At 36.0% G+C, this 22,242-nt stretch overlaps 1 protein-coding gene across 3 annotated transcripts; it reads left to right on the forward strand.

Moving 5' to 3' along the window:
* Positions 1–1,203: 1,203 nt before the first annotated feature.
* LOC130217088 (F-box only protein 6-like) lies at positions 1,204–18,054 on the forward strand. Of its 3 annotated transcripts, none has more exons than XM_056449102.1 (7): positions 1,204–1,316; positions 1,485–1,605; positions 10,137–10,398; positions 14,934–15,048; positions 15,173–15,268; positions 15,709–15,844; positions 15,930–18,054. In XM_056449102.1, the coding sequence occupies exons 2-7, from the start codon at positions 1,531–1,533 to the stop codon at positions 16,074–16,076; spliced, it is 831 nt and encodes a 276-aa protein (XP_056305077.1). In that variant the 5' UTR covers positions 1,204–1,316; positions 1,485–1,530; the 3' UTR covers positions 16,077–18,054. The 3 variants fall into 3 exon arrangements, with proteins under 3 accessions (XP_056305077.1, XP_056305080.1, XP_056305078.1); XM_056449105.1 differs by lacking the exons at positions 10,137–10,398; positions 14,934–15,048; positions 15,173–15,268; positions 15,709–15,844; positions 15,930–18,054 and adding exons at positions 1,806–2,064; positions 2,292–2,334; positions 2,515–2,610; positions 4,359–4,494; positions 5,932–6,263 and having other exon boundaries at positions 1,208–1,316; XM_056449103.1 differs by lacking the exons at positions 1,204–1,316; positions 1,485–1,605 and adding exons at positions 9,502–9,606; positions 9,791–9,911.
* The last annotated feature ends 4,188 nt before the right edge of the window (positions 18,055–22,242 follow it).

Genomic DNA, 22,242 nt, shown 5'->3' on the forward strand with positions numbered 1-22,242 from the left:
TTCCTGAAAGCAAAGAAGGCCAAGGTGCTCCAGGATTGGCCAGCCAGTCACCAGATATGAACATTATTGAGCATATCTTGGGTAAGATAAAGGAGGCATTGAAGATTATTTCCAAAGAATCTTAATGAAGTCTGAAAGTCCCGCAAGAACACTTTCTTTGCCATTCCAGATTACTTTATTAAGTTATTTGAGTCATTGGAGAGATGTATGGGTACAGTCCTCCAAGCTCACGAGAGTGAAACAATAATTCTTTTTCCACTGCACCATGACTTTATTTAGGTAAAATAGGCGTAATCTAGAGGCCTTTGCCTTTCGTATAAGCCACTTCTGATACCAAATGATCAGCTAGAAGTCAAGTTATTATTTGTTGTTTTAAAACTTGAATAGGCGACAAGACTTTTGTATAGTGTAGCAATATATTCCTACAAAACAAGGGATTCCAGTTTGGATCATGCAGGTAAACTTTTGAATGACATAATTTTTACAAAATCAGCTACTACTGTATTTTATTTTGTGGACTAAGTGTGAACATCTTTTTATGTACTGAATAAAAATGTAAAATAAAAAAACATGCATTTTGTACGATCCTCTTATTTTAGTAAACTAACCTGCAGATTTTGCACAATGTAAATAAACTGACTTCAAGTATATATTTTTAAAAAATCTTTTGCGACATTACAACAGCTGAATACACCCTTGCTGAATCAAAATTATAAAATTGTATTAATGCACTGCAAGATGTTTTGAATGTAAGTTGGTTATTACTGCACACTTGATGTCACTGTAAATATAATTAGGTGTCTTTTCAATATAAAGATTTTGCAGTTACGTGAAATGTATGACCAACAGACTTTTGTGAATTTTCCTGTGTTTCTGACAATATTAAAATATATGTGTGTGTGTGTGTGTGTATATATATATATATATATATATATATATATATATATATATATATATATATATATATATATATATATATATATATATATATATATGTGAACTGTTTTGTTTAAATAATTGTTCAAAGGGTATATTAATGTTACTATCGTTTATATTATAACTCTTCAAATGCGTTTGGAAGATGCAAAAATCTTAGTCTCATATTCATTCCAGTGGTACGTTTCCTCTTCAAATGCATATGGGCGACGCATGTCTCAGGTTCATTCCAGTGGTACATTTCCTGACTGTCATGCTGCACTCATACTGCGTTCGTCACAGTTGTGGGCGGAGCCTTGATGCAATGTGCATATCCGTACTTTTGGTTTGGAAGAAAGTTATGGTTAAACTAACGGTAACGGGAGATATAACGCTACACGGTAGGCGCTAAAGTGTATATCTGTGGTTAGAGACTGCGATATTTGACAATAAGTAATGTTAGTCTATTTGTGTTTCTGCTTCTGAGTTTTTTACCGCACGAATTTTGTCAGTCTATAATTTCATCAAGCGATACGGTTTCTAAACTTTTGAAGTGTTTTTACTCTTAGGTCAACACGGGCAGAAGTGATTTCGAATTGATCTCTAAAGGGAAAAATGGGCCAGGCTGAGAGCAGAAACACAGATGCTCCTTTGACGGATTTGAGGTCCTTTGAGAGCAGATCGGCCGCAGTAAGCTGATGAATTCTCGCTCCCAGTTTATGTTTATGAGGAATGAACAGCATGCATGCCAATGATGATTGATTCTATCAAACCAACAATGTTGAAAATGGCTTTCCTTAATAGACCAACTTAACATAAAAATCAGCAAGTATGTTCTGCAGCCTGATTTTACTACTGGTTTGTAATTTAATTATATTTCTGTCCTTCAGTTCTCATTTGTGATGACACATGTTCCTCTAACTGTGGTCGAGGAGATCTTGCTGAACCTGCCTGCTCATGTAGTTAAAGAATGTCGTCTGGTGTGTCATGAATGGAAAGAGCTGGTGGACAGTGGTCCACATTGGAGAGAGCGCTGTCGAAGAGAGGGGATTCAGCCCTGTGATGCTTCCAGACCCCCAGATGACTGGCGCCAGTTTTACTTTATGACTAAGAAACGACGTAACCTGATCAAGAATCCCAAAGCTGAAGGTGAGTGACATCTATATCATTGACATTTGACAAGTGACAGAGAGATAAGCCGAGAAAAAATTAAGTTAGAAGTTTTCATATTTTGATCATTTCTGATAATGTTTCATTTATGTGAAGGTTTAGTTTTAGTCAACAATACACTTAATTCATATTCATTTGTTTGAACAATAAATGTGTTGATTAAAATGTGATATATATTTTTGCTTTCTTCTGTGATGTTTTGTTAGATTCACTTACAGGGTGGGAGTTTGTAGATAATGGAGATGACGGGTGAGTATTAGGAAAATAGGAAACCATTTTCACATGACAGTCAACCTAATTTTGTCACATTTGTTTCATATGAGTACGTTTGATATTTCAGATGCTTCAGAAATTTTTTTAGCATTAGGGATATTGAAAACAGTCATTAATTACAATGTACAATGAATCACTAACAGACTTTTTCCTCAGGATATATTTGAAGCGACAGCTGATTGATTTGCAGAAAGAAGGCTACAATGCTGCTTTTATGGATCATCTGCAACCTCACATCAAAATCTCAGACTGGTGAGCAGTTATGCTACAATGTCTTCCTATTTAAAGATTATAACAATTTCATAGGTAATGTGGTAATTAGGAGTAAAGGTTTGAAGGTTGAAGGTTTTGGGCCCATAGTACGATTGACGGTTCAGTTAAATTTTCTAAGGAAAATTAGATTCACTTTCCAATTAATAATAGCAATAATTAGTCTTAAAAACTTTGTTACCTTTATACACTGGCTTCACATGTTTCTGTTTAGTGCAGTCAGTTGATCTTGGTAAACTAAAACTGCTTCCTCGCTGCATGCGAACACATCTGTACATACTCTCATATACAACTTGATCAATGTGTATGCACCTATAAACTCTCGTACGTGAATATAAACTTGGTGCATGCATAAACAATAAATGAATGTCGCCTCGTTGTTCCATCCCAAAGAGGGAAGAAATCACTTTCCTGAACTCTCACATTCAATCTGCCCAGTTGGTGGAATGAACTCCCTAACTACATCAGAACAGCAGAGTCACTTGCTGTCTTCAAGAAACGACTAAAAACGCAACTGTTTAGTCTCCACTTTCCTTCCTAATCTGCAACTGCCTCTCTGGCTATACCACTAACTGTGCCCTCTCTCTCTCTCTCTCTCAAAAAAAAAAACAAATGTTTTACTAATGCTTTGCTTCTTAGACTTTACACACCTGAAACTTGTCTATAGCACTTGCTCACTGCTGCTCTTATAGTTGTGTGAATTGCTTCCTTGTCCTCATTTGTAAGTTGCTTTGGATAAAAGCGTCTGCTAAATGACTAAATGTAAATGTAAATAAACACCCAAATAACACATACAAAATAAAATTCTCAAACGTATATACAATTAGTTAGATTTTATATGTGAATGTACATGAACTTTTCAGTTCAAACAAAAGGCTTTTCAGTGTAAAGGGAAAGCATTTCATAAGCAGTATGAGCGTAAATAGAATAGATTTTTTTATAATAAATCAGGTTATTGCAAAGCTTATTAAATAGAAAGAATTTGATTAATAGAGGTAATAAATGTGTTAATATAATGAAAATATATTAAAACAATGCCAAAGAATGCTCCAGCATATTTTAAGGTTTATTATGCAGTTAAATTATTGAAAAGCAGTGGGTTTAATAAATGTAAGATTGCATAATGAATTATTTAGAAACATGTTTTTGTTTGATATTAGCTTTAGCTAAACCACACAAATCAGTTCAGCTATATTTTTCTGGCGGTTGGCATCTAGCATTTTTGTACAATTTCCTGTTTATTGGCTATTAGCAAACCCACATAAAAACTGCATTTCCACTACCTACTAGACTGAAGTGTGTATTGTAACCCGTAAAAAATAGTGTCACCAAAAAACAAAAACAAATATTATACAAAAAATAATAATAATTATTATAAATATATATAATGGTTTGCTTTTTCGTGTCCAAAATTTTCCAACCTTTCATATTTTAATAGTTTTTTTTAGATCAACTTTTGTGTTCCACAATGATGAAACTTAAGGACATAGTATCAGTGTTGTGTCTAATCCAGTTTCAGCATTATTGAGTATTGTCTTATCTGCAAGTATCCGACATGACTAGAACAATCCAGAGGTTTCTCGCTTTCTTCAGTTCATTGTCCAGTTTCATAGATACCTCTATATTATTTTTACTATTTTGTGTTTGGATTGTCTATATCTGTTAGATTAAAGACTTCTGACAAAGCGTTTTGCTACAGTCAGCATACTTATGTATTATATTATCGGCAGGTATGGACCATACTTTAATGGTGGATGTGAGTATCAGATCTGTGTGGAGTTGCTTGATCAGAAGAAGGAGCCAATTAGTACCTTTCAGCCTGAGAAAGTTGTCATTGAACAGTGGAATGATGAACCATGGTGTAAAGTGAGTTGAAAATACTTCAAGCTTTTTGTTATTACCGTGGCCTTAAAATGATTTAAGGTCATTTTAAAGGTTCATATAATGGAGCATCTCATCACTGTTCAGCAATATTTTAGAAAGATACCATAGACTCTGACTGTTTTCACAGAGACCAGAACTGTTATAATCATAAAAACGCTCACTGTCGGTGTAATTTATACACAAAATGTTTTCTGTTAGAGAATTGTACTAACGGGCAATGTCTATTAGGAAAGGCCAGCGTAGAACAGAGCATTAACATGCTAGACCTATAGTAGATGCAAACAATATGTTAAATGGTCTGTTGGGTATTTTGAGCTGAAACTTCACAGACACATTATGAGGATTTATATAATATCTTGTGAAAAAAAAGTGAATTCAACCCCAAATCAGAAAAAAATGTGACCGTATGGAAAACACACAAAAAAAGAAAGTAGGGATTTATACATTTATGTTGACTTGTATTTTATTGCAGACAATACAACAAATATTATTTAATGTGTTCCTCAGGATTTTTATTGCTTTTTTTTTTTTTTTTCAATTTTGGTTCTTTCATCACATTTAAAAAAGAAGTTGGGACAGGAGATATTTAGGGCTAGTAATCAGGTAAATTGGTAAAAAAAATGTGACTTGAAACAAGTGATGTCAACAGATGATTGTAATTATGATTTGGTACAAAGACAACATTCAAGAAAGGTCCTACAGTGGGTATGGAAAGTATTCAGTCCCCCTTAAATTTTTCACTCTTTGTTATATTGCAGCCATTTACTAAAATCATTTAATTTTTTTCCACATTAATGTACAAACATGTAATGACATGTTTGCAGATTTATTAAAAAAAACTGAAATATCACATGGTCTATAACTATTCAGACCCTTTTTGCTGTGACACTCATATATTTAACTTAGGTACTGTCTGCAATGAAATAAGTGTCAAAGTAAATTTAGAAACAAATACATCCTTTTTTTATTTGCGTTTTCCAAACTGTTCCAACTTTTTATGGTTTGTGGTTGTAATAGGCATCCGTCCATATCATTAAAAAAAAAAAACATGTTTATGTTTTTATGTTTTTTTAGGTTATGTTTGTAGATAATGTCAAGTTGTCATGACAAAGACACTGACAGGTTGTGATGTATTTGCTTATGTCAAGTTGTCATAAACAATGTCATCTTTGCTTTTAAAATGTTATAACTGAGTGAATGACACTTAATGACAGTTGTTATAAGTGTGCATAAAATCTCATTTATATTCACAACATATCTTATGAACACCCCTTCAAGCAAAGTGTTACCCAAATTTACAGCATTTTAAAAAGTCTTGGTTTTCAAGTGCCAAAAATGTGAAAGTTGTGTGGACATAAACATAGTAAAAGTTGTACTTTCAAAGTGAATTGCCCTTATATTTCTTCTGCTCTGTTTCAGATGACTCACGTCTTCAAGGATTATGGACCTGGTGTTCGGCTTATCCGTTTCACTCACGGAGGGAAGGACACTCAGTTCTGGGCAGGTCATTATGGAATAAGAATCACTAACAGTAGTGTGGAGATCTGCCCAGCTGCAGAGAGGGAGTAATTTACTGCATGATTATTTTATACATTACTAAATTCAGCAGGCACAAAAGTAACATTCAGGTGAGGTATTCTAACGATCTATATGAATTCATCTATGTGTGCTGCTTATAAAGTGAACAATTAATTAAGTGCAATAAATACATCTATAAATAAACAATGTTATAATCTTTGAATTGTAAATAAAGTTTGAACAAATTTTTTCTACTATTCTGGTGCCGTTATTCAGAGGATGCCTGTTAATTCTATTCAACTCATTCATTTATTCATTTTCTTTTCAGCTTACTCCCTTTATTAATCTGGGGCCGCCACAGCAGAATGAATCGCCAACTTATCAAGCATATTTTTTATGCAGCAGATGCCTTTCCAGCTGCATCCCATCACTGGCGGTATGATAACCTTGGATAAAAATATTACGGTTTCGCGGTATCACGGTATTGTGCTCACTGCTCTAAAATATATATTTTTTAAATGCTAAAAAGAATTTAGATAAAGAATTTAATCTTTTTAAAAACTAAAAGTTTTTTCCCTTTTGAAAGCAAAATATTCTATTTCTTGAAAGATTTATGATATTTTGGAGCAGCAAACACGTCAGGCTATATAATTCAAATGAATCATTGACTTCTGCTGTCTTTATTTGTTTCAAAAGAACAGATTTCTTTACAATTTAATATCACATCTTTGAATATCTTTTCTGCTGGAGGTACTGTTGTCCTAAAAAACAAACATAAAAAGTAAATAAAAAATCTTACACTTACCTTAGGAACGGTATTACAGAATATTTTGGCGGTTTTAAAAACTTGACTCTTCCAAACCGCGGTATACCTTGAATACGGTTATTTTCCCTTGCCTAGTTCAGTGTGGTTTGAATTTCACTGCTTAAAGTTCAAACACTGAAGAGCAAATACACCGAAGCGCAGCTCCACAAGTCCCGAAATGAGCAAGCCAGTGGTGGGTAAAAAAAAACTGTCACCAACTGACAAAGTGAAGAGAAAAAAAAAAACTTCCAGAGAGACTAGGCTTAGTTGGGCACAGCCATTATTCTTCTTGCCAAACTTCCTGTGTGGAGCTGCAGTTTAGGTGCCGGAGGCTGGAGAAGCTGGACGTCCATTGTAGAGAAGCTGCAGGTGTGAGTAGGGCACCGGCGGGAGTTCAGGCTGGCCCACAGGAGTAATGTGAGTTCTCAATGGTCACTGTGGTCTTTCAAGAATCAGTCACAGGCACTCCATTCCTCCATGACCACCCCAGCATCAGCTCTGTTAACAACACGGGATAAAAAAATCTAATTGTAGTGATATTAATAATAATAATAGGTATAATAAAGACATTTTATGTTATTATTAATTCGTTATTTTTCTCAGAATTGCAAATTTGTTTCTTACATTTGTGTGTTTTAGGCATTTCTCATGATTCAAAAGTCAGAATTTTGAGATTTTAATAACTCACATCTGCACCATATAAATATGCAATTTTGTGAAGAAACATCTGAACTGTGGGATCTAAACTCATAATTGCAGGGAAGGAGGAATAATGAGGAAAAAGGTCACAAATGCTTTTTTTTTTTAGCTGTAAGAAGCTTCTGTACTAATTTCCTTTTTAGTTTATTTTATTTCACTGATAGTAAATCCAATATACACTTCATATAAGCTACTGTACCAGCCTAAAGTTTTGTTTGTAGCAGTTAAACAAAGAATGAAATGTAGTGAATGGAATCAACATTGACCAAAAATAAATATGAGTTTTTATATACATTCATATTGTACAGTGCTCCGCATAGAGTACACCCCATTTTGAAAATGAATATTTTTATCCATTTCCCAGTGAATATAGGCAATGCATTTTGGTGCATTTAAACAAAACAGATATATTTAATAAAATAATATTTTAGTCACCAAATATATTTAGAAATTGAAAGATAATACAATTAAATTCAAGCAAAATATTGAAAAAAAATACAAAACCTTACAAATTATTGTAAGTTATTTTGTTAGACAAGTTCCAGATTTGGCTTCAGTACTGACTGATCTAATGTATATGCACAAGTATATTATTGTACAGCTTCCTATTAAAATATTAATTTAAAAGATAGTATTATGAGGGGTGTACTAATATATGCTGAGCAGTGTATGTAATTAATATATATACACTTTACTGGCTAGCCAGAAAGTCCAGCTTCTCTGTGTTACTGTTTATTGAATACATCACTATCTTCTCTATCACTGGAAAAACAAACTGTATAAATGTTTTTGTGGTCTTCTGTTTGTTTATCTAACTTATTCTGCTATTATTAATATTTGTCATTTTTGTCAGACATAATCAGTTTAAACAATGAATAATCAGCTAAATCAGCTCAAAGTTGAAAAAATGAAAAATTAAACTTCAATATGAAATGGTATACACTGATAGAAGTCTTGTCATTAATCCCAGTTTTAGAGCAAAAAATAATAACTTGGCTTCTAGTAGATCATTTGGAAAAGTGGCAGAAGGTATATTTTTCCTATGAATGATCTGTTGAGATGCATCCCAATCATCACAAATACTGCAGATTACCTACTGGCACCTGCATGGACTCATGATTCTCACAGAAATCAGTCAAGTTTGGTGAAGGAAAATCTTGATTTGAGGTTACATTCAGTATGGGGATGCAAGAGATCTGCAGAGTGGATGACAACATCAACAGCCTGTGGTATCAAGACATTTATCGTGCCCATTATATTACAAACCACAGGAAACGGCAAATTCTTCAGCAGGATAGCGCTCCTCATACTTCAGCCTCCACATCAAAGCAAAGAAGGTCAAGGTGCTCCAGGTTTGGCCAGCCCAGTCACCAGATATGAACATTATTGAGCATGTCTGGGATAAGATGGAGAAGGCATTGAAGATGAATCCAAAGAATCTTAATGAAGTGCCATTCCAGATGTATTTAGTAATGAGTTAATAAGTCCTCCAAGCTCATGGGAGTCATACACAATACTAATTCTTATTCCACTGCACCATGACTTACAACACTTTGACTGATTGGCTGACAATACTTCTGTCTAATCAAAGTCAGACCTCACTGTCCTAATTAAATAATTAAAAATCAAGGCATGATCATATTTTATTTTGATTTTAAAAAGCGTAATCTAGAGGTCTTTGCCTTTATAAGCCACTTCTGATAGCAAATGATCAGCTAGAAGTTATTGTTTGCTGTTCTAAAACTTGAATAGGCGACAAGATTTTGTCAGCTAGTGTAGATGTATATTCCTACAAAACAAGGGACTTTAGTTTGGAGCAGAGGGTATATTAACTTTCCTATCGTTTATATCATAACTCATCTTCAAATGCATGTGGGCGACGCATGTCTCAGGTTCATTCCAGTGGTACTTTTCCTGACTTTCATGCTGCACTCGTACTGCGTTCGTCACAGTTGTGGGCGGAGCTTTGACGCAATGTGCCTATTATATTTATACTTTCGGTTTGAAAGGAAGATATGAATAAACGGATTTAAATGTGACTGACTGTAACCGGAGATATAAAACGCATCACGGTAAGTCTCATGGTGTTTTCGTAGTAAGAATAAATCTATGGTTAGAGACTGTGCGAGATTTGACAGTTACTAATGTGAAAATATGTAGGCTATTTATTTTTCTGCTTCCGAGTTTTGTCAGACTGACGTTATAATTTCATCAAGCGATACGGTTTCTAAACTTTTGACGTGTTTTCACTCTTAGGTCAATACGGGCAAGGGTGACTTCGAATTGATTTTTAAAGGAAAAAATGGGCCAGGCTGAGAGCAGAAACACCGATGCTCCTTTGACGGATTTGAGGTCATTTGAGAGCAGATCGGCCGCAGTAAGCTGATGAATTCTCGCTTTCAGTTTATGTTTATGAGGAATGAACAGCATGCATGCCAATGATGATTGATTCTATCAAACAAACAATGTTGAAAATGGCTTTCCTTAATAGAACAACTTAACATGAACATGGTAGCCTAATAACCAGCTAAAATTCAGCAAGCATGTTCTGCAGCCTGATTTTGCTACTAGTTTGGAACTTAATTATATTTCTGTCCTTCAGTTCTCAGGTGTGATACCAGATGTTCCTCTAACTGTGGTTGAGGAGGTCTTGCTGAACCTGCCTGCTCGTCATGTAGTTAAAGAATGTCGTCTGGTGTGTCATGAATGGAAAGAGCTGGTGGACAGTGCTGCACACTGGAAAGAGCGCTGTCGGAGAGAGGGGATTCAGCCCTGTGATGCTTCCAGACCCCCAGATGACTGGCGCCAGTTTTACTTTATAACAACGAAACGACGTAACCTGATCAAGAATCCAATAGCTGATGGTGAGTCAAACTTAAAGCAGTGCCACTGCTCTAAAAGATATTCATTCAAGGGCACTAAATGTTTCTTTTTTTAGATGTACACAGTGTATGAGACTGCTGTCACTTTAAGACCTTATGCACCGATATTATCTCGCAACTGTTTACTTAAACTTTACATATAACTGAACGTTAAATGAATACACATCAAGATGGGCATTCCTAGACGGAGAGAGTATCAGCAATAGGCTGAGAACTGAGAGGTGTGAATCTACTTAAATGCTCTGGTGTACAGTATGTCAGAGAAGTCGCCAGTTACTCACGCACCTCACAGGAAAAGCATTGAGTTAAGACAAATACAGAACTTCACTCATACAAGGACAAAAAGACAAATCTAATATCCCTTCTTTAACGTTTTGACTTTTATTTACTGAATTTAAAGCTGCCTACGAAATTTCACGTCTTGTTTAGCCAGGGCCCACTGGATACCTGACATCACTCTAGATGTGGATAGACCACCAGTGGAATCAACAGCTTCTAAAAAAAACCCTTTTCCTTCAACAAATACAAAAGATAATTCACTACAAAATAGAAACCCCTATTAATTCCACAAGATTGTAACTAAACGGCGCTAGCTGCATTTAATCATTACCTCAGTTAAAACTAAAGTTAAACATTAAGTTCAAATGATAATTGATGGTTTGTTCAAGTCTAAGAATTATTACTAGAAGCTTTGGAGTTCATATGTTCACTCTTCAATTCTTTCTTTCCTCATCAATGATCTTTCTGCACTTGTGTATGTGTGTGTTTAGTGTTAGAGTCAAACCCGAAAATAAAATAAAAAATTGGGGTATTTTTGAAAATGCAATGAAAATCAAGATTATTGAATTTGCTGATTTTCTTTAAGTTTTATTTAATTGTCAAAAGTAGGCAGCTCAGTGGCTGGTTTGAGCCTTGGCTGGGTCAGTTGGCATTTCTGTGTGGAGTTTGCATGTTCTCTCCGTGTTCGTGTGGGTTTCCTCCGGGTGCTAAGGTTTCCCCCACAGTCCAAAGACATGTGGTATAGGTGAATTGGGTAAGCTAAATTGTCTGTAGTGTATGAGTGTGTATGGATGTTTCCCAGTGATGGGTTGCATCTGGAAGGGTATCCGCTGCGTAAAACATATGCTGGATGCAGATTAATTGTATTCTGGAAATATAAATAAATTTTATTTTTGATGCCTGGTGCGCACTCAGGACAGAGGCATGTTTAACATTGTCACATCAGCATTTCTTTTAATAAAATTTTTGAATTTAACAAGAAAAATAAAAGTTTTACAAGCAAATATTTTGCCTAATCTGCCTTAATATAAAATTTAACAGTAAATCCTCATTATCTGTTTCTTATTTTCACAATAAGCCATACACACTCACTGGCCAATTTATTAGGTACACCTTACTAGTACCGGGTTGGACCCCCTTTTGCCTTCAGAACTGCCTTAATCATACGTGGCATAGATTCAACAAGGTACTGGAAATATTCCTCAGAGATTTTGGTCCATATTGACATGATAGCATCACGCAGTTGCTACAGATTTGTCGGCTGCACATCCATGATGCGAGTCTCCCAGTTCCACCACATCTCACCACAAATGTGCTCTGTTGGATTATGATCTGGGGACTGTGGAGGCCATTTGAGTACAGTGAACTCATTGTCATTCTCAAGAAACCAGTCTGAGATGATTCGCACTTTATGACATGGCGCGTCATCCTGCTGGAAGTAGCCATCAGAAGATGGGTACACTGTGGTCATAAAGGGATGGATATGGTCAGCAACAATACTTAGGTAGGCTGTGGCGTTAACACGATACTCAATTGGTACTAATGGGCCCAAAGTGTGCCAAGAAAATATCCCCCACACCATTACACCCCCACCAGCCTGAACCGTTTATACAAGGCAGGATGGGTTCATGCTTTCATGTTGTTGATGCCAAATTCTGACCGTACCATCCCAAAGTTGCACCAGAAATCGAGACTCATCAGACCAGGCAACGTTTTTCCAATCTTCCATTGTCCAATTTTGGTGAGCCTGTGCGAATTGTAGCCTCAGTTTCCTATTCTTAGCTGACAGGAGTGGCACCTGGTGTGGTCTTCTGCTACTGTAGCCCATCTGCCTGTGCCAATAGAACTGCCGCTTAGTGGATAATGCCGCTTTCTGTAAACCCTAGAGATGGTTGTGCATGAAAATCCTAGTAGATCAGCAGTGTCTGAAATACTCAGACCAGCCAGTTTGGCACCAACAACCATGCCACGTTCAAAGTCACTTAAAGGTGCAGTAGGTGATCTAATGCTAACCGGCTAGCATAAATCTCTGAAACACAGTCCCACCCCTGCCGTCCTAAGCCACGCCTCCTAAAATATGAGCATTCGCACCTTAAAGATGACAGCAGAACCCTCACTCAACGAATAGTGCTTGGCCGGCGAAGTGCAGAAATTACACTCATTACTAAGCCATACTTACATGCTATTTCAGAGCGAATATTCAGCATGCTAGTAGCATGGTAAACAATATAGGGAGCGCATCACAGGTTGTCATTGTTCAAAAATGAACCAATGTGATGTGAATATAAAACCAACTTCACCTCAGTAAAGCAGGCTAGGCGGAATAGTGCTATTTACTTATGTTTTGTTGTTAAACTAAATAAAATCTACATTATCGATGCTATAAAAGGTCCTTATGAAACTGTAAATCAATCTATCGCCGGAAGATTTCAGTGGCTGAACAACACTTCTGTGCATATAACCCATTTGTAACAACAACATCTACATCAGCTCTGCGTGACGCTTAAGTAGTTTTAAACAGAACATTACCTGTGTAACAGAAATACTTCAGCCATGGTGTCGTCCTTCCTCCAGCGTGCAAAAGTAACTTCAATATTGATTCAGGTTTTTAAAAGGTTTTGATTCAGCATGTTTTTACTGCTCGCGCTCTTTTTCTCGACTCTCTTTTGACTCTTTCTCTCTCTCTCTCTCTCTCTCTCTCTCTCTCATGAACCCGCAGCACGTGTACGTACAAACGGCGGATCTGCATGTAAACGGCTGCGCATTAGTTCAAATTTTCATTTGTTGACAGACAGTTACCTATCGGAATTATGGGAGATGTCTGCCCGACACTATTTTAATTGGATGAACATTTTTTAGTTTTATGCCTTACCCAGAATATAAAAATACATATAAATATACTTAGATCATTTATAATAATCATTACTATAGGACTGTGATGAGACTTTCAACCAGCACAACAAAAATGTTTCTGAAGACAATCACTTACTGCATCTTTATATCATCTTTCTTCCCCATTCTGATGCTCGGTTTGAACTGCAGCAGATCGTCTTGACCATGTCTACATGCTTAAATGCATTGAGTTGTTGCCATGTGATTGGCTGATTAGAAATTTGCAGTTAGTTGAACTGCTAAACAAAGTGGCCAGTGAGTGTACTTTCAACAAGCACATCCATTCTGTGTCTACAAAACCACACATGCAGAATGAGATTTTATAATCATGGACTTACCATGAAGGACATCATCTTGATTGCAGTATGTGGCTTTGCATTCTGCCAATATATACCTCCATGTAAATGGTAATTGTGCACACCCATGCCAATTGCTCTGTTTTTGACTTCTGCATTAGACATTTACTTCTGCATCTGTCGCTCGTAAAAGTCTGAGTGGTCTCTCTGTACTTTGAGACTGTGATCTCAGTGTCTAGTACACTCAGATAAGTCCATAAGACATCTCTTGACAATGTAGGATGAGCTCTGGCCTGGAAAACCAGCAGCATCACTGCTGCACAGAACTGATGTACAGCTGTCACCATCCACAATAAGTCAGGTGGCATTTATTAATGCAACACCAGACTGTGTTCAGTTCCTGTGTTTTTTTCTGTCATTCTCCCAAGCTCATCATGTGTCTTTATTTAACAGCACAACATGAATGTTCTTCATGTAGTGTGATCTGAGGCTCAAAAGTGGAGCACATTCAGCTGAGGCTTCCTTTCTTGCTCTTTCTCTGGATTTCCTTAATGTTTTCACAATATTAAATGCAGTAGTTGGTGAAATACATAAATTGGTTGTGATTTTGTATTGATAAATGAGATTTTGACAATTTTTACATGACATTTGGCACAAAATTATGAGCCATGACCCTGCTTTACTTGCAAAGACTAAGGCATTTATTTAGTCTGTTGCGTGTATAAAAATCCAATATATTTATTGCCAGGTTACAGGTTAAGGCTTGTTCAAAATATTAGTTTGATTGATCAATGTAGTTTGATCAACTGTAATGATCTTTTCAAATTCTCTAAACAAATACAAATGCAAATACATACATTGCTAAAAACAAATAAATATTTTTTTTATTCTTCATTTAGTATCATTTCAGGTTTTGTTATTTTAGGCAGTGGTTTTTAGATTTTTTAATGGTTTTTCAGTATGTTTAACTAATTCAAATTAATAGATGTAAACAATTGGTGTCAATATAAAAATGTGAGCTTAATTTCTCTTTTCTGGTGTTCTTATTAGATGAATTTCAAGGATGGGAGATTGTCGAGAATGGAGGTGACCGCTGGCAAGTCGAAAACAACAGGAGACCATTACCAGACAATACAATCACCCAATGTTTTGTAACATCTTATAGGTATGCTTGATATTTGACATCCAAGAAAATTTTGGGTCTATTCAATTTCTGGCATATTTTCAGTACGAAAATCAATCACTAAGCTGCTCCACACATGAATTACACCAATATATTTTACCCACAGGTTGTGTTTGAAGCGACAGCTGATTGATTTGCAGAAAGAAGGCTACAGTGCTGCTTTCATGGATCAACTACAACCTCACATCAAAATCTCAGACTGGTGAGCGGTCACTCAAACTCTGTTTATACTACTGTATAAATTTAAGATTTTATGCAATTTTTGTGATTGACTTGGCAGTGTAGGTCACATCATGTGTCCTGTTCTTTGCTGTCAGAGGATATGGTGTTCATATTTACATGTTTCACATAAGTTATTGCCATATTATTAGTGCTATTATTATTGCAAAATGCTGCAAAATTTGTAATATAATGTTAAAAAGAAATTCTTCTTCATTAATCTGTCAAATTAAAAGAGAACATTTTAAATGTTGTTTGAACCTTGACACTGATAATGACAGAACTTTTGGTGAGAATCAGTTAGAAAATAAATAAGAATAAATAAATAAATAAGTGTAAAGTGTCACAGTTTGCCATATTTTGAGTGTTTCCTTTATTCTTTATTCCATCCTTTTTGCGTACATAATGTTATGTTATCTGCAGGTATGGACCACGTAGAGATTGTGGATGTGAGTATCAGATCTGTGTGGAGTTGCTTGATCAGAAGAAGAACCGCCTTAGTGTCTTTCAGCCTGAGAAAGTGTTCATTAAATCATGGAACGATGAGCCGTGGGGTCATGTGAGTAGTTGATACTCAACGATACTCAATGCCTTAAATGAAGTGAAACATCATTGTCCACATGTTTGTTTCTGCTCTATCTCAGATGATTCATGTCTTCAAGGATTATGGACCCGGTGTTTGGTTTATCCGTTTCACTCACGGAGGGAAGGACACTCAGTTCTGGGCAGGCTGGTATGGAATAAGAGTTACTAACAGTAGTGTGGAGATCTGCCCAGCTGCAGAGAGATAGTCATTTTCTGTATTATTATTTTATACTTAGTTAAGTCCTTCTGATGATGGATCAGTCATTCTAATTATTCTAATGATGACATTTTAAATGTAAACGTTAGCATTTATATTAATTTAGTGAAGTGAAACTTGTATAATGTATACATTCATTCCACACAGACTGATATATTTCAAGTGTTTATTTCTTTTAAATTTGATGATTTTTATGACAACTAATAAAAACCCCAAATTCAGTATCCCAGAAAATTTTTATATTGTAAAAAAAAAAGTTCAGTATAGAAGACGACCATTGGCACCTTGCACAAGGTGGGTAAGACACAAAAGGTCATTGCAAAAAGGCTGGCTGTTCACAGAGCTCTGTGTCCAAACACAATAATAGAGATGCGAAGGGAAGGAAAAGATGTGGTAGAATAAAGCGTTTAAGCAATAGTGTTAACCACACCTTGGAGAGAATTGTGAAACAAAACCCATTTAAAAACTGTGGGGGAGATTCACAAAGAGTGGCCTGCAGCTGGAGTCAGTGCTTCAAGAACCACTACACACAGACATACGCAAGTCATGGGTTTCAGCTGTCACATTCCTTGTGTCAAGCCACTTTTAAACAACAACAACAGACATTGTCAGAATGTCAGAATCGACTGCTGCTAAGTGATCCAAAGTTATATTCTTTGATAAAAGTCAATTTTGCATTTTGTTTGTAAATCAGGGTCACAGAGTCTGGAGGAAAAGAGGAGAGGCACACAATCCATATTGCTTGAGGTCAAGTGTAAAATTTCCACAGTCAGTGATGGTTTGGGATGCCATGTCCTCTGCTGGTGTTGCTCCGCTTTGTTTTCTGAGGTCCAATGTCAATGCAGCTCTATACCAGGACGTTTTAGGGCACTTCATGCTTCCTGCTGTTGACCAACTTTATGGAGATGCAGATTTCACTTTCCAACAAGACTGGAAAGCTGCCGTCGCAGTGGGTAGCACTATCGCCTCACAGCAAGAAGGTTGCTGGTTCGAGCCCCGGCTGGGTCAGTTTGCATTTCTGTGTGGAGCTTGCATGTTTTGTTCATGTTTGTGCGTTTCCTTCGGGTGCTCTGGTTTCCCCCACTGTCCAAAGACATGCGCTATAGGTGAATTGAATAAGCTAAATTGGCCGTAGGGTATGTGTGTGAATACAAGAATATATGGGTGTTTTCCAGTGCTGGGTTGCAGCTGGAATGGCATCCGCTACATAAAACATATGCTGGATAAATTGGTGGTTCATTGAACCAAAAAATGAATGAATGACTTGGAAGCTGCACACAGTACCAAAGCTACCAGTACCTGCTTCAAGGACCATGGTATTTTCCATGAAAATCTATGGGGTATTGTAAAGAGGAAAATGTTTTATGCCAGACCCAACAGTGCAGAAGACCTGAAGGCCACTGTCAGAGCAACCTGGGCTTTCATAATACCCGAGCAGTGCCACAGACTAATTGACTCCATGCCACGCCGCATTACTGCAGTAATTCAGGCAAAAGGAGCCCTAACTAAGTATTGAGTGCTGTGCATGATCTTTTCATGTTCATACTTCTCAGTTGGCCAAGATTTCTAAAAATTCTTTCTTTGTATTGGGCTTAAATAGTATTGTAATTTTTTGAGATACTGAATTTAGGCTTTTCATTAGTTGTCATTAAAATTAAAATAAATAAAAACTTGAAATATATCTGTCAGTGTGGAATGAATGTATACATTAAACAAGTTTCACTTCTTGAATGGAATTTGCGAAATAAATCAACTTTTTAAAGTTATTATATTTACATGCCCAGCTCTTGTACAATTTTGACAAAATTACTGTATATTTTTTATTCTTTGTTGTTTTTATTTTCGTATACTTGCTTCTTTTATTCCTGTTTATGTAAAACACATACCCATATATTGTGTATGAAATGTGCTATATAAATAAACTTTTCTTGCCTGTACAGTATTTTATCTATAGCTGTACTATTTGCTAATTAAAATGTTAACTATGCATGTTGTTAAATAAAAAGGTGTATGAGTGTATAAATAGTGTGTGTTCCTCAGTTCGATGCAATTTAATTCATGTTTATTTGTATAGCGCTTTTACAATGTATTGTTTCAAAGCAGCTTAACATAGAAGTTCTAGTAATTTGAAACTGTGTCAGTCCAGTTTTCAGAGTTGAAGTTCAGTTCAGTTTAGTTCAGTTCAGTGTGGTTTAAATTTTACTGCTGAAAGTCCAAACACTGAAAAGCAAATTCATCGATGTGCAGCTCCACAAGTCCCAAGCAAGCAAGCCAGTGGCGAGGAATAAACTTCACCAATTGACGAAGTGAAGGGAAAAAAAACCTCTAGAGAAACCAGGCTCTGTTGTGCACAACCATTTATTTATTTATTTATTTATTTATTTATTTATTTATTTATACAGGGACAATGTATAACATGACATGTTGTGCCAGAGTTAGCTATAAAGCTAATTTACATCTGCAGTCCCTGGGTTTCTCTTCTGGCCAAACTTATTGTGTAGACCTGCAGTCTTAGCGCTGGAGGCTGGAGAACACTGGACGTCTTTCGTGGAAAGTTATGATCAAGTGATCATGAGATTGCCTGAAACTGTTCCTGTGTGTCTGGCTGTTCTGGTGCACAGTGCTCTGTCACATCGACCAGAGGGTAAAAGTTCAAAGAGTGAGTGTGCTGGATGTAAGGGGTCCAGAGTGATTTAGCTAGGCCTTTTGCTCACTCTGGATTAATACAGTTCAGCTCAGCAGTCTGAACTGTTTGACGTAGTCTTCAGCAGTAAGATTTGGTAGCTGAGCGGAACAAGGCAGTTACTGAAATGCAGAGAACAGATTCAGTGACATCAGTGAACTGTTTCAGTAGATCCTGTGGCAGATTGAACTGCTCCAACAAAGCGGTTTTATTTTTCAAGATTGTTGTCAAGCAGTGTCTCTAAAAGCACAAAAATATATACTAGTTATGCATATACTGTAGTATGTCAACATGAGAATCTAGAGCACACTAGAGGTCATTGCTTAAGATGCATCAGTGCAGATACAGTATCATCATACAGCAGCAAATAATTCAGAGGTCGAAGGTTCTTGCTGATTACTACAAGCTGAAAATAAATTAAAGTGATGCTCATTATTGCATGTTTTCAGTGATGTTAAAAACGATTCATGAGATGATTGTTACTGAAAACTATTTATGTATCTGCTCTTTATAGTTTTGCAATTTGTACAAGTTACTTGAAGAAATCCAAAGCCTACAGACTTTTGCAAATGTTTCTGTATCACTGAAAATAAAATTACATTTACTCCGCTGTTCAGGTGTCTCAGTTAACACTCATTAATTTTCTTTTTGGCTTAGTCCCTTTATTAATCTGGGGTTGCCACAGCAGAATGAACCACCAAGTTGGGGGAAACCGGAACACCCAGATAAAACCCACACGAATGTATGTAGAACATGCAAACTCCACACAGAAACGCCAACTGACCCAGCCAAGGCTCAAACCAGCGACCTACTTGCTGTGAGGCGACAGCACTACCTACCGCGCCACTCAGTCAACTCAGTTAACATTTTTAAATTAAAATTATACATATGTTTTTTATTATATTAGTATATCCTATTATGTGTATTTATTATATAAAACTTTTATGATATATCAAACTAGAAGTATATTAAGATGTAAACCCATTTGAAAGAGCAGTGTTTTAAAAAGACCACACTGCTTTTACTTGTTTTTTTCATTTTATTATTTTTTTATTGAAAAGCACACTGTATGTAGCATATGTAATACAAACAGATAATATGTATGAAATGCATTGCTAATACACATCTACACAAAAACATCAGCAATAAAATAAGGTCTATACACAAATAAATTCTTCTACTTTTATTTAAAGGGACAGTTCACCCAAAAATGAAACATCTGTCATCATTAACTCATCTTTTCACTTGTTCAAATCCTATTTGAGTTTTTTTTTTTTCTCCTGTTGAATGCAGAAAAATATTTTTTTTTAAATGCTGGTTGCTTGGACCCATTAACCTCCACACAAACTTTTAATGAATATTTTCTTTTTCTACAGAGCGCATTCAAGGCTTTTCCCAAATACCTAAAGATCAGAGGTTTTACTTCCCTGTCCTTACTATAAACACTGTTTTTGATTTGTCAGTGTTTTAGTTTATATGTGATTATGCCTGTAGGTTTTAAACTGACTTTTTATTTAATTGATTATTATTGGCACAATCTGGCACGATGCATCTTTCCTTTTTGAGGTTCATGTAATTTTTTGTGCATGTCCCTGTTAAATATTTAAATTCAAATAAAGTGACAACATGTCCGTTTTGCAGATTGGCTTCAATATAAGCTGTTTTTTTAGATTAATGAGGAATTGTTTGAGTTTTGAAATGTACAAGATGTTTTTGTAGTGCCTGTGTCATGGACTTGTGTAGACTGTGGGTTTTTAGAGAATGAAAGGTTAAATGGATAGCTGACCAAAAATGACAATTCTGTGACCATTTTCTCACCCTCCACTTGACTTTCTTTCTTCCGTTGAACATTTTTGAAAAAATGTTGTACATGCTATTTACATATGTAGACAGGTACAGTAGGTGAACACAGAAGCATTTGAAAGCCATGTTCATCGGAGGATACATGTATATTTGCACACAATGGATATATCTTAACGCAATTGCCATATAAAAACATAGTCACATTTTTAAAATTTTAGCCAACTCGATGTCAACACAATCAGGTGGCCAGAGTTATGAGAATGCAATGAAGGGCTGTAATATGATGGAACTTCCTCAAATACTAAGGAGATAATACTATCTCCTGCATGCCTGACTTGCTGGAATGTTCCACAATATGTCCTATGTAAAAAACATGTCCTTTTTCTCTATTCTTTATCTGTGTTAAGCTGCTTTCACACAATCTACATTGTAAAAAGCACTATAGAAATTAAGGACTGAACTGAAAAGTAATCCGCAGGATTTAAAACTACATGTTTAAGGGAGCCAATGCACTATGTATATGTTTGGTTTGAGATTTTAACGTTAAGCTCGTGTGATGCACACGTAATTCATGGATTGTCAGTAAATCAATGTATTTACACTTGAAACCAGAAGTTTACATGCACTGTATAAAAAGGCACATAACCATTTTTTTAAAAGTCAGATGTTAATGTGACTAAACTTTTTCTCTTGTAGGTAAAGGTTCTTGTAGGTTTGTTTCTGTTGTGCTTAGAATAATGAGAGAGAGATTTTTTTGAGAAATTGTTATAACTATTCTTGAAATTTAAGTTTACATATAATAAAATTATTCTGCCTCTGAAAAAGCTCAGATGATGGTGTCAGGGTTTTGGAAGTTTCTAATTGGCTAATTGGCAACATTTAAGTAAATTGGAGGCACTACCGTAGAATAGTATTTAAGGAAAACCTCAAACACACTGCTTCCTTGTGTGACAACATGGAAAACTCAACAAGTCAGAATCAACAAAAAAGCCAGATTACAATTTGCTAAATTACACTGGGAAAATAATAATTTTTGGAGACATGTCCTGTGGTCTGATGGAACTAAGATTGAACAGTTTGGCCATAATGACCAGTGTTACATTTGGAGGACAAAGGGGAAAATTTACAAGCCTAGGAACATCATCCCAACTGTGAAGTATAGGGGTGGCAGCATCATGTTGTGGGGCTGTTTTGCTGCAGGAGGGACTGGTCCATTCCCACAGCATAGATGGCAGAAAGAACATTATGTAGAAATACTGAAGCAACATCTCAAGACATCAGCCAGGAAATTAAAACTTGGCCACTAATGGGTCTTCCAAACAGACCATGACCCTTAGCATACTGCCAAAATTAGTTAAAATGTGCTTTAAGGACAACAGAGTGAATGTTTTGGAGTGGCCATCACAAAGCCCTGATCTCAACCCTATAGAAAATTAGTGGACAGAGTTGAAAAAGCTTGTGCAAGCAAGATAGCTACAAATCTGATTCAGTAACACCAATTCTGTCAGAAGGAATGGGCCAAAATTCCTGCAAACTATTGTGAGAAGCTTGTGGAAGGATGCCCAAAACATTTGACCAAAGTTATACAGTTTAAAAGCAAAGCTAAAACAATACCAAGGAAGTGTATGTAAACTTTTGACTGTAGAAATTAATGAAAAATTCTCAAAAA

The sequence above is a fragment of the Danio aesculapii genome, chromosome 23 (assembly GCF_903798145.1).
Source record: "Danio aesculapii chromosome 23, fDanAes4.1, whole genome shotgun sequence".
Taxonomy (NCBI): domain Eukaryota; kingdom Metazoa; phylum Chordata; class Actinopteri; order Cypriniformes; family Danionidae; genus Danio; species Danio aesculapii.

What these genes read in the sequence shown, in the direction of transcription:
- LOC130217088 (XM_056449102.1), top strand. Translation starts at nt 1,531, where the DNA reads ATGGGCCAGGCTGAGAGCAGAAACACAGATGCTCCTTTGACGGATTTG. An exon ending in TTGAGAGCAGATCGGCCGCA is followed by an intron (nt 1,606 to 10,136) that starts GTAAGCTGATGA and finishes TCTGTCCTTCAG; the next exon opens with TTCTCAGGTGTGATACCAGA. An exon ending in TGTTTTGTAACATCTTATAG is followed by an intron (nt 15,049 to 15,172) that starts GTATGCTTGATA and finishes TTTTACCCACAG; the next exon opens with GTTGTGTTTGAAGCGACAGC.